The sequence below is a fragment of the Rhincodon typus genome, chromosome 1 (genome assembly GCF_021869965.1).
Source record: "Rhincodon typus isolate 14 chromosome 1, sRhiTyp1.1, whole genome shotgun sequence".
Taxonomy (NCBI): Eukaryota; Metazoa; Chordata; class Chondrichthyes; order Orectolobiformes; family Rhincodontidae; genus Rhincodon; species Rhincodon typus.
Genome location: NC_063332.1, coordinates 61,919,830 through 61,932,763, shown reverse-complemented (window position 1 = coordinate 61,932,763; position 12,934 = coordinate 61,919,830). Strand labels below are relative to the sequence as shown.

At 39.9% G+C, this 12,934-nt stretch overlaps 1 protein-coding gene across 1 annotated transcript in view; it reads right to left on the bottom strand.

Moving 5' to 3' along the window:
- Positions 1 to 459: 459 nt before the first annotated feature.
- The window catches only part of LOC109919508, a 78,226-nt gene continuing 65,751 nt past the window's right edge, over positions 460 to 12,934 (bottom strand). Inside the window, exon 6 of the mRNA XM_048597578.1 lies at positions 460 to 3,424. Within this exon, the coding sequence (XP_048453535.1) occupies positions 3,358 to 3,424 (67 nt within the window). The 3' untranslated portion in view covers positions 460 to 3,357. The remainder of the gene's footprint in view (positions 3,425 to 12,934) is intronic.

The following is a 12,934-nucleotide window of genomic DNA, read 5'->3' as shown; positions in this document are numbered from 1 at the left end:
TCCCCACCTTTCCACCCCACCTTTCCCACTGACCAATCCCTACTAGCCCCCACCTGCATCCACCTTTCACCATCCCACCTCCCCTCCCCCAGCCCCACCCCTCCTCTTCTCACCTCCTTGACCTGACACAACCCGTCCATCTTCTCTCCCACCAATCCGTCCCACCTTTCCCACTGACCAATCCCCACCACCCCCTACCTGCATCCACCTATCACCATCCCACCTACCTTCCCTCAGCCCTACCCCTCCTCCCTCTATTTATTTCTGAGCTCCCTTCCCCCTCCCCAGTTCTGAAGAAGGTTCCCAACCCGAAACGTCAACTTTCCTGCTCCTCTGATGCTGCCTGGCCTGCTGTGTTCCTCCAGCTCCACACTGTGTTGACTCTGACATCAGCATCTGTAGTTCTTGGTATCTTCGAGTGACTTTCCACCACCTTCTCGAGGACAATTAGTATGGAAAATAAAATTTTGCTAACTGGCAATGCCCACATTCAATGAACAAATTTTTAAGATAATGGCACATGAAACATTACAATTCATCCATTAGAAACTCTATCTCATCATAATATATAATATTATTCAGCTTGATTTTACAAAGTTACAGAAATAAACAAGTTACAAAATGTGACTTATCAACCTCTAAAGCTCATGAGAAAGAATCCTCTTTCAATGAAATTATAAGAGGTAAAAACTCACAGAACGAAGAATGCCCTGATTCACAAAAGGTTTGAACATAACTGCAAACAGAAGGATTGTGAGCGTTATAGTGAGCATTACAGATCTAAAGAGGTCGACAGCTATCAAAAACCAGTATGAATATATCCAATTGCTTCTTTTTCAACCAGATAAATTTGTTTGTTACCAAAGGAGAGAACCTGGTGCTGGAATGGAACAGGAAGAAACTGAGAGCACCAGGGAGAAGATAAAGTGAAGGCTAGGCTTCAGGTCCATCGCCTAACTGAGGAGAGAATCAGGAACTGGACCAGTCATACATCAGAGTTTGAAAAAAATTAAAATGAAAATAAGCAGCTGGTGTCACTGCAGCATGTCCATGAGGCTTAGAGCTTTATGTGTAGCATATTAATGGATGTAGTTATCCTGCAGCTTAGGACTATGTAGAGACAGGGTACAGTAGTGTTCTGAGTGAATGAGTGAATCTCACTGTCAAACCAATATTCATCCTGAATACTGACAAAAATGTTGTTTCATTATCACCCAGATAAATTGGAATCAAAGAGTGACAGACAAGACTGCAACTAAACAACTAGCTCCCCTTAAAGAAGAGATCATTCAGGCACAATTAAGGCATATTCCGCTAGGGGAAAGGTAGGCCAAATCATCGCAGAATTTCTTTGTGACAAACGAGACTGAAAGTAAAATGAAGATAAAGCAGTGTGTTATGTCAAATTTCAGATGGATAATTGAGCCAAGACCTGGATTGAGTACAGAGGTTTTAGAGGGCAAGTTAAAAAAAAAAGCTATAGAAGCAAAGACAGTGTATATAAAAGAAACTGGCAGCTAAAATAAAGGTGAATTCAGAAGTCTTCTCCAGGTATATAATTAGTAAAATGTGGTAAAAGGTGCAGCAGGGCCAATTAGGAACCATAAAGGGGATTTACAAATGATGGCAAGAAGTATGGCGAAGATATTAACTTTCACCTATCCTAATCAAGGAAGAGGATGCTGTGCAGATAATGCTAAAATGGGAAGTGTTATTGGATATGCAACCTGTAAAGTTGATAAGGCACCAGATCTCACTGAAATGCATCTAAGGATACTGAGAGACGTGACATCAGAAATTGCACAGACCATAATTTTCCAGTCTTCCCTAGATTCAGCAGGTGGTGCCAGAGGACTGGGAAATTGCAAATGTTACACCTTTCTTCAAACCGTGTATAAAGATAAATCAAGGGACTATAGGGCAGGCAGTTTAACTTTAGTGGTGAAGAAGCTCCTATCATTTGGTACAAAATTAATAGTAAATTTGGCAGTTATGGATGAATAAAAGAAAGCCAACATGGATTTGTTAGGGGTGAAATAATAGTTAACTAGCTTGCTTGTGATTTTGATGACATAAGAGAGAGGTTAGATGAAAGCATTACTGTTAATGTCTTTCAAAAAGCATTTGAATAAGTTCTGCACAACAGACCTCTGAGGAAAGTTAGAAATCATTGAATAAAAGAGACAGTAGCAACTCAAATAGGAAATTAGCTGAGTGACAGGAAACAGAAGGTTGTTTTATTGGACATTTTTAGAATCCAGGAAGATTTATGATTGAGTTGCTAGGGGTCCATTAGGACCCACGGCTCCTGATTTATGACCTCGTCCAGAACTTAGAACACAATTTCAAAATTTCAAAATGATAGAAAACTTGTGTGTCTTCTTAACCATGAGGAGGATAGTGTAGAACATCAAAAAGATACACACAGGTTGGGGAATGGGTACATAAATGCCAGATGAAATTTAATGCCAAGAAGTTTTAAGTAAGTAATTGTGGTCATATGAACATGAAGAGATAAGATAAGGTAAAGTCTACAAATCTAAAGAGGGTACAAAAGCAGAGCATCTTGATGGCTTATGTGCAGGAATCATAGAAGCAGGCAGGACAGGTTGAGAAAGTTAATAAAGCATTCAGAATCCTTGGTTTTATTAATAAGGCTATAGAGTTCAAACGTAAGGAAGCTATGTTAAACTTGCATAAACTGGAATATTGTGTTCAGTTCTGGGTGACACACTTTAGAAAGGATGTGAAGGCATTAGAGAGAGTGCAGAAAGCATTCACAATAATGGTTCCATAAACAACTGGAGAAATTTGGACTGTTCTTCTTGGGGAGGAAAGGTTTGAGAGAAGACTTGATGGAGGGATTCAAAACCATGAAGGGTTTGGACAGAATGAGAAAAAACTATTCGCAATGGAAAAAAAATCAAGAAGCAGAGGGCACTGATTTTTTTTAAAAAGTGGCAAAAGAAACAATGGTAACATGAGGAAGAATGTCTTCACAGAGCAAGTGGTTAGGTTCCGGAATACATTGCTTGAGAATGTGGTAGGGGAAAATCCAATCACAGCTTTCAAGAGAGAACTGGATTATTATCTGTAAAGGAAGGAAATACAGGATTATGGGGAGAAGGTGGAGACAGAGACACTAATGAACCACCCCTCTAGAGAACAACACAGATGCAATGGGGCAAATGTCCTCCTCTTGTGCTGTAAGTATTCCGTGATTCTGTAATCCTGTTTTAAAACCCAACAGAGTTCTGCAGAACAGGCTTAAATGTCATCAACAATCCAAATTGCAGAATGTGCAAATAAGGCATTAAAATTACATTGTGCATAAGTCTCTTCAGGATGATGAATTGGTCACCCAGCATTCTCTTCATTCTCGCCAAAAATGAAGTAAGGTGCCACTTCTGCATTGCGGCGAAGTCTGTTTAGGAAAGAGAGATATGGCATGTGACACTTTCTACTGGCTTTTTATGTATCATTCATAATGCAAAAAAAGACCTACATGTCCCGAAATAGAATCTAAATCTACTTAACTATTTTCCTTTTTTTTTACTTTAGGCTTATTCAGTTTGCATCAGGGATGCCATATGAAAATACTGAGGTAGAATTTCTTCTTTGAGTGCACTGAAAAATTGCTTCAAAATTGTATCTGTTTGGCTTCCACTGGCATTTATGGTGTATTCACAAACATAAAATCTTCCATGCACCAGTGCAATTGGGTGACATAACAAATACAATTGTTTATATTTTTCTACAAAAAGATACATCTTGATGTATTTAGGAATGGTAATCTGTTGCAGCTTGATTTATACAGCTGAGAATTGCTTTTCACCAAAAGGAACCACTTTTAGCAAGTGTCCAGTCCTCCAAATATGAATAACTTGATTTAACATCAAATGAAAACAATTATAAAAACTATACTGAATCATTTAATAATTAATTGATGTACATCGGTAATTTTCCCAAATACAATTCATCCCAGTAGTGCCTGCGTGTCGAAGAAAATGAGCATGATTTGAAAAGACTTCCCAAACCATCATAATCAATAGAATCTTCTAATTTCAACCTAGGGCATAGCCACTTTTGTAGATGGGGCCTGATCCAGTTGAATTGAACATTAAACCAATGTGAAAGGTCAGCAAATTACATGATTTTTATGCTGCTGTGATCGATTTAAATGTAATGTGGTGCAAAACTAATAGAACAAAGTGGAAACTCTACTCCAATATATTTGACAGATGAAAGCTAATGTAATTTATTTCAGCAACTTCACCTACAACATCAGATAGGCACTGGTACTTGAAATGAACATTACATTCTCCCTTAAAGCTCAGCAGGGAAGCATAATGTGAGTACTATTTTTAATCATAACTTTGACTAGAGTGAGAGGTGATGGTCTAGTGGTGTTATTGCTTGACTATTAATCCAGCAACCCAAGCAACGTTCTGGGGACCTAGGTTCAAATCCTGCCAATTGTCCAGAATGCTGGGCTGCTTGGTTTTGTGAAGCCGGAGGATATTGGTAGAGTATTAAATATTTCACGTCTATCTTTACTTTGGAGAGGGAGAGTTACTGCACACAACTCGAGAAGATGGACTGCAAAATTCTTGAGCAGATTAATACAATAAGTGAGGAGGATCGGAGATTTTGGTGGTTTTAAAAGTGGACAAATCCCCAGGTGTGGATGAGTTGCAATACAGGCTGCTATGGGAGATGAAGGACAAAAATACAGAGTCCCTGACCTAAATTTTCAAAATGTCTATGGCAGGAGAGATGCCAGAGGACTGGAGGACAGCTATTTTAGAAAAAGGGTAGTGAAGGCAGTGCAAGGAACTATTGACCTGTGATTCTAAAATCAGTGGTAGGGAAACTATTGGAGAAAATACTGAAGGAAAAAATTAAACTCCGTTTAGAGAGGCAAGTTTTGATCAGAGATAGTCAGCTTGGCTTTGTCAGAGGGAGGTCATGCCTAACAAATCTAGGTGGAATTTTTCAGAGGTGATCAAGTGTTTTGATGAGAGTGGTGTAGTGACTGTAATGAGGTCAGCCAGGTGGGCCTCACAAAATATGAGTTCCCTGACTGGGACTGTTAATCTGGTCCAGTCAGGGAGCTCTGGCTGACAATAAGAACAGGAGTGTCAGACATTTTGTTCACTCTGAGAGCTGGCTCTGACTGAGCTGGATCAGTGTCAAGGACTTTCCACATGTAAATAAAGGGTGACTTGGTGATGGGATATTGGCCTCTGTGGAGTTATTTCAGGTGGGGCATTTTATGTAGTTTATATGGATTTGAGCAAGACCTTTGACAAAATCCCACATGGGAAACTGATACAGATGCTAAATGATCATGGGATCCAGGGTAACGTGGAAGTTATATCCAAATTGTCTAATGACAGGCGACAGAGGATGGTGGTAGAAGGTTGTTTGTATGATTGGAGCCCAGTAGGCAGTGGTGTACCACAGAGATCAGTGCTGGGTCCCTTATTCTTTATAATATTCATAAAATATGTATACGAGAATGTGGGGGATGATTATAAGTAAGTCTGCAATGACACGAAGATTGGCCTGATGGTGGAAACTGAGAAATATGTTAGATTACGGGAGAACATAAGCAGGTTGGTCAGATGGGCAGCGCAGTGAAATTTAATAAATGTGAGGTGATGCATTTTGGAAGAAAGAACAAGACAAGGGAGTACTGAGCAAATAGTAGGATATGAGGAAGCTCAGAAAAATACAGGTCTCTTAGGGCGCTTGTCCACAGATCCCTGAAAGTGGCAGGACAGGTTAATAGGTTAATTAAGAAGGCATATGGCACAGTTGCCTTTATCAGTCGTGTCATAGATTATAAGAACAGGGAGGTTATGTCAGAACTGTACAGAACTTTGGTGAGGTCAAAGCTGGAGTACTGTGTGCAGTTCTGGTCACCACACCATAGGAAGGATGTAACTGCACTGGAGGGGGTGCAGAGGAGATTTACCAGGATGCTGCCTGGGATGGAACATTTCAGCGATGAGGAGAGACTGGATAAGCTCGGGTTGTTTTCTTTAGAGCAGAGAAGGTTGGGGCAGATGTGGTGGGCTGATAGGCACGTATAAGATTATGAGGGGCATGGACAGGATGAATAGAATAGAAAGCACCCTTAGTCAAACAGTCAATAACAAGAAAGCATAATTTTAAAATGAAAAGCAGGAGGTTTAGAGAGGATTTGAGGAAAAACCCTTTTGCCCAGAGGGTGGTGGTGTCTGGAATGCATTACCTGGAAGGGGAGTTGAGGCGGAAAACCTTACAACCTTTAAAAAGTACTTGGATGAGCACTTCAAATATCATAACATTGAAGGATATGGGCTAGTCAGAAAAGTGAGACTAGTGGAGGGAGTAGTCTCTTTTTGGTGATATAGACTCGATGATGCTATTCTAATATATTTTAGCGTTGACCCTCAGAAAAAAAACAGACTTCTTAATTCTCCCAAATATGATGCTATCATTTGGCAGGTAAGGATGCTCTGACACAGTAAAGTGTTTCATTGATGTTGGCTTGGACACTACAATAACTATCATTGACAAACATTTGGGTGAAAGTCAGCATGCTTCAGTGAACTGCTGAAAACATTCAGAAAACAATTGCACCATGAACGACAAAGCATTTATAAATATTTTAACATTTTTTGAATACACAAATCTGATAAATGCAAGCAATTAAATGCCAAATTGAGCTTCCACTACAAAAGAATGATATAACATAATTGATAGCATAAATGCATCACTAACTGGAAAATATGGAATGGGAATGCGTCATTTGCCTCTAAGTTAGCTGGAAAGTTAAATGTAGCTAGAAAAATGCACAATCTTATATCTGAAATTAAGTACATTCACAACTACACTACAGTGTGATGATGATCACTTGTGCAAACAACACTATCCCTGATTAAACTTCATCTCAAAAATAAAGATCAAATCTAGCTGGAATTAACTGAATTAATACATTAACCTCGCTATAATTAAACCAATTTGAACTCTTTATGGAGATACAAAAGAGATTTTTTTGTTACATCTGACCATATAGGACTTAGACAAAAAGATAAAGCTCCTGCCTTTCATTTTAATAATATGGCCCTTTGTTACTGACCCTTTGACCAAGGGGAACAGCTGCTCTCTATGCCTAGAATGAAGAAAAACATTTAAAATTAAGGTTTGCATTGGCTCATATACCTGGAGGGAAATGTTAAGCCCACAGCATTGTATATTTGGTTAGGTGGGATATTAGTATTTATCATAATAGTGGTAAAATATGAATTGTCAATCCTCAACTGATCTTAATGCCTAAGGCCTTTATGGATTAAGATTGTCTCTGAAAAAAGAAGAAACACAGACCTAAAATGGCTGCAATAATCACCTGACCACAGACGGACGCAAGTTCAGAAAATCAAGGTGGAATAAATGAAATCAACTGGACTACTTTAGCTAAAGAGACTGAAAATAGTCAACTGAGTCAGGAATCAAGAAACTCACATCTCCTGTTTTAATTTACACATATGAGAAGTTGCACATTTTGCACATGAAAAGGTTTCTTGCAACTATCCACCTTGGAAAAACAATGCGGCCAGACTCAGGAATATAGGAAACAAACTGTATTACAGTAGCTGTTTAGTAGAGCAGCAGAGAGAGAGAAATTCTGACCACATTTTACCACCATCATTCCCACAACTGCAGATCACATGGTGGATATCCTAGAATTCACATCCTTTGTGCCCCAGCCATCATTAAAATCTCACTGCATATCCTCAAACACTGTCAGTACAGAGCTGCCCTGAACAGTTCCTGATACTTGTCCCAAACATGGTTGACATGGGGAAATTGGCACCTTGCTTTGTGGGCAGGATGTGACTTCCTCTTACCCCAGGTCCAGCTCTAGAAACCATGACAACAGACCTTGCCAGCCTAGTCTGAGGCTGCCACCGGATTAAAATAGCCATAACCGTCTGGAGGAATGCCAAGTACTAGAGGAAAAAGGGCAATGACCTTCTCCACTCCACCTGCAAAAGTGCCACTATCTTCTCTCTGATACCTCACATTCTACTTCTGTTACTGCACCCACCTCCCACCAGAGCTCATGCACTACCACTCTCAATATTGCCTGCAACACCTTCCCTCACTCAAACACACCCATCCTAAATCCCCAACACCACTAACTCTGTGTGCCCTCTGTGCTGCCTACTCACTTACTCAGGACGCCTCCCCACTTGCACTAAACATAATAGCTGTACCGGCCACTTTCATCTTCTGTAATTCGGGTCCCTCTCTCATTCCAGGAGGAGACGAGCCCAAATTCGGGAACTGTGGTGGGCTGCATGATGTTCTGCACCTCAGCCCTTGTGTGGACAGCATCCTGAGTCTAACCATCACGTTGACCATTTCCTAACTCCTGAACTGGTATTGAAGTCTCACCCAGATAGACTCAGGGCCAGTGAGCACTATGACAGCAAGTGAAGAGCCAGATTTGTAGCCTAATCCAATCCATAAGGGTGTCCCTGAGTGCACTGTGTCTTTGCTGCACAAATAGCCATGATCTTATTGAATGGTAGATCAATGTCCAGGGGCCGAATAATCTCCTCCTGTTTCACTTGTTCTAATGTTCACAATACTGTACAAATAGTCGGAACTCCCAAAGAAATGGCCAATTCTGCAATTTTCACTATTTCTCCAGGGTTTCAGCTGATTTTTTAAAAAATTCATTTATGGGATGTGGGTGTCGCTGGCTAAGCCAGCATTCATTGCATGTTTCTAATTTCCAGAGGCAATTAAGAGTCACCTACATCACTGTGAGTGTGGATCCACATGTAGGCCAGAGCAGGTAAGTATGAAGGATCTCCTCCCCTAAAGGACATTCGTGAGCCGGATGGATTTTTACAACAATTGACAGTGGTCATCATTAGGCTAACGTTTTATTCCAGCCTTTTTCACTGAATTTGAATTTCACCATCTGCAACGGTGCGATTCAAAGCTATGTTCCCAGAACATTAACCTGGGGCTCTAGATTACAGCATCTCATTTTCTGCTTGGGGACCCTGTAACCTCTAGGACTCAACTTCAAGTGCAATAACTTTACAGTCTGATTCTGTCCCTCCATGATATGCTCACACCAAGTATAACAGTTGGGTGGGTCATTTATTTCCTGCCCTGCCTGGAGCTAAAATTGTTGCAGCTCAGGCTGGGGAAGGCCTTGAAGTGCTCATTACTTGACCATTTTAAGGCCTCAACTGGGGGTCAATGCAGAAAGCTTGGGCGTCTCCACCCAGAACTTAACTCAGATGGAAGCAAGAAGGTGGCAGGGGTCAGGAATGCCACCAGCTTGCCAAATTCAGCTGCCTATCTGCCTCCAGAACCAAAAAATCACCCCACCACCTCACAGCTTGCTCTTAGGATAAAAATCATGTTTTAGTGCAGGAAATCAAGCAAAATAACCTCATTCTAAGTTGTATTAAAATGCCAAAGAAATCCAACAACTCTTCAAGTTTAATATCTCCAAATTAGATTCTTCAAATATTAGTTTATAAACAGTTAATGCAATCAAGCAAAACTCCCTTTTCATTATTAGCTTGTTAGCAACTTTACTGAAATATCAGGAAAAAATAATTGAGCGATGATTCTAAGCGATCTTGCTTTCGAATATAAAATACAAGATTTCAGGGTGATTGTTGAGAGGAAAAGCACAAACTTGTTTTAGAGCACTTCTGTTGTACTTGTTTTTCTTTTCGCCAAGCACACAAGTTGAATCCAAGAGCTAACATTTCTTGGCAAATTCACTACTGGTGGCACTGTAGTTTAAGGCATAAACTTTTAAAAAAAAGATCTTTGCTTGCCAATAACAATGACTGGGATGACAGTAAAACACACGTTGGTAAAGTAAGCCAGTGTTTGAAATATACACCCACACATTACTTGAGACACACATATGTGACCCATCACTGTGGATAACCCATACTTTTTTCGTCAGCCGGAAACCCATCACCATATATAAGTGTCCAAACCAAACTATTACTAATGCTGTGTGTTACTACACAAACAAATAACAGGAAATTATAAACTTGGAGCAATCATATCATTTTCTAAAGTACACAAAAATTATGTTTATACTACCCTTTTCTTTGAATTACGATTGAAATGTTAACGTAGAAATTTACACAACCAGCCAAAGGCTTCTCAAGCTTCTTTGCATAAATACATATGCAATTTTAAAATGTCTATGATAAGATGTTTGAGTACAGGCCAGACCATAGAAATTGTAGTGCAGATTTTTAACCAGAGCTAACTGGGAGGTGATGGCTTAGTGGTATTATCACTGGACTTTTAATCCAGAGACCCAGATAAAGTTCTGGGGACCCAGGTTTGAATCCTGCCATGGCAGATGTTTGAGTTTGAACTCAATAAATAACTGGAATTAAGGGTCTAATGATGACCATGAATCCATTGTTGATTATTGGAAAAACCCATCTGGTTCACTAATGCCCTTCAGGGAAGGAAACTACCATCCTTACCTGGTCTGGCCTACATGTGACTCCAGACCCACAGCAATGTGCTTGACTCTGAACTGCCCTATGGGCAATTAGGGATGGGCAATAAATGCTGCCTGGTCAGCGACACCCTCATCCCATGAATGAATAAACCAAAAATAAGTAGCTCAACTAATTCCAATCTGCTGGCCTTTCCCTTATCATTTTATACATTTTCTTTTTAAATATTTATCCAATCTCTTTAAATTGTAATATAGTCCTATACTCAACACTAAACCCCTGTGAAAATTTCTTCTAACAACATTCACTGTCTTTTGTTGATAATATTTATCTTCTCCCCCTCGTCATTAATTTGACAATCAGTGGAAATAAGTGTTTGTACAAATTCACGATTTTGGCTTTTATATTTTGTGTCTCATATACAGAAATCAGAATCTGCTTTGTCCCCTTTAATAGTGAAAATTCTGGGGAAAATACCCAGTGAGCAGCTCAGTGGTTAGCACTGCTGCCTTACAGTGCCAGGGACCTGGGTTTGATTCCACCCTCGGGCAACTGTCTGTGTAGAGTTTGCACATTCTCCCTGTGTCTGCATGGGTTTCCTCCCACAGTACAAAGATGTGCAGGTTAGGTGGATTGGCCATGCTAAATTGCCCGTAGTGTTCAGGGATGTGTAGATTAGGTGGGTTATACAGGGATGGGTCGGTGTGAACTTCTTGGGCCGAAGGGCCTGTTTCCACACTGTAGATATTAATTGATAATGATGGTGATCAGTGTGGTGTAAATGTAGCCTTTTCCTGTCAGTGGAAAACTGGTGTGATTAGATCATCCAGCCATTTTACATCTCACCCAATTTTACCTTCAATTGACCTCCATCAGTTTTCTAGCCAATAACCAATTAGATACCATTAGTTTACCTCATATCTCTTCACTTAGACATCTCTCAGCTCACAATCCTTCTATGTGGGAGTATACTTAAATTTCATGTTCTTCACTCTCCAGTACCCTATAAAAATATGACTTTATATTTCCCACCATTGAACATTATCTTCAAACTTTCTGCTCACTCTGTTAACACTGTCTCCTATAAAGTTTCACACACAGCTAACTTTGATGCCAACCCTTTGTTCCTATATCATGTATAAGGGAGCAACAGTATTGCTGGTGGTAAAGTTATGAGATTAATAATCTCAAATATCCAGGCTAATGTTCTTGGGCCATAAATTTCAGTTAATTAATAAAGAAAAATTTGGAATTAAAAGCTAGTCTCAGGAATGGTAACCATGAATCTCTTTGGGAAAGTAAATCTGAATCCTTATCTACTTTGATTTCGGGTCCACTGCAATGTGGTTGACTCTTAACTGCCCTCTTAGTAAGCCATTAAGTTCAAAGGTAATTAGGAATAGGGCAACAAATGCTGGCCTTGTCAGTAATGCCCACATCCCTTAAAAAGAATTTAAACAATGAATGTAGCAAAGAAACTTTAATGAGACACTCCATTTCTCAAATCCTGTCAATCTGAAAACACCTTTTCTTCCACCGTTCTGTCCAGAAGTTGTCACCACATGTGAATAATTACACTGGCCTTAATACCATATCCATTCATTCTCATTATATTTCTGATATGTGGTACGTTCTCAATATCACCTTATACATACATTCCACGTTCATGGCATTCTCTTCCTCCACCTGCTATGATTCATTTAAAGAAATTAACTTCAACCTGCCCTTTCCAGAAACTGGCTATCCCAGGTGCCTTGCTAAGTTGATATTAATGTCACCCAAATATATTAACTCTGTGGAATTAAAATTAATTAAGACATAATTTCTTGCTGGACACACTTCTTTATTCTGCGTAGGGGTTGGTTAGTTCAATTGCCTGGATGACTAGTTTGCAATGTCCAGTTCTGAGGAAAGGTCACCAGACCAGAAACGTTAACTCTGTTTTCTCCTCCACAGATGCTGCCAGACCTGCTGAGCTTTTGTTTTTGTTCCTGACTAGTTTGCAATGTAGAGTGACACCAACAGTGTGGGTTCAATCCCTGCTTTGGCTGAGCTTGCCACAAAGGACTCTCCTTTCCAACCTCTCCCCTCGTCTGAGGCATGGTTACCCTCAGGTTAAACCACCACCAATCGTTCCTATCTGAGAGTGCAGTCTTATGGTCTGGTAAGACTTTGGTAACTTTACCTTACCTTAATACTCCCACCTTCCATTCCTTTGGCACAATTCCCATTTCAAAAGACTACTGTGAATTTATGTTTTGTGCTTTCACCATCTTTTGCTCAATTTAATCTGGGGTGCATACTATCTGGACAAGGGGGGTAACTTTTATTTATTACCAGTATGTTTTCATGGTAGCTTGTGAAAATTTATCTTCAGCAACGACTGTTCTAGATCTTCGTTACAGTTCCCCACAATCACA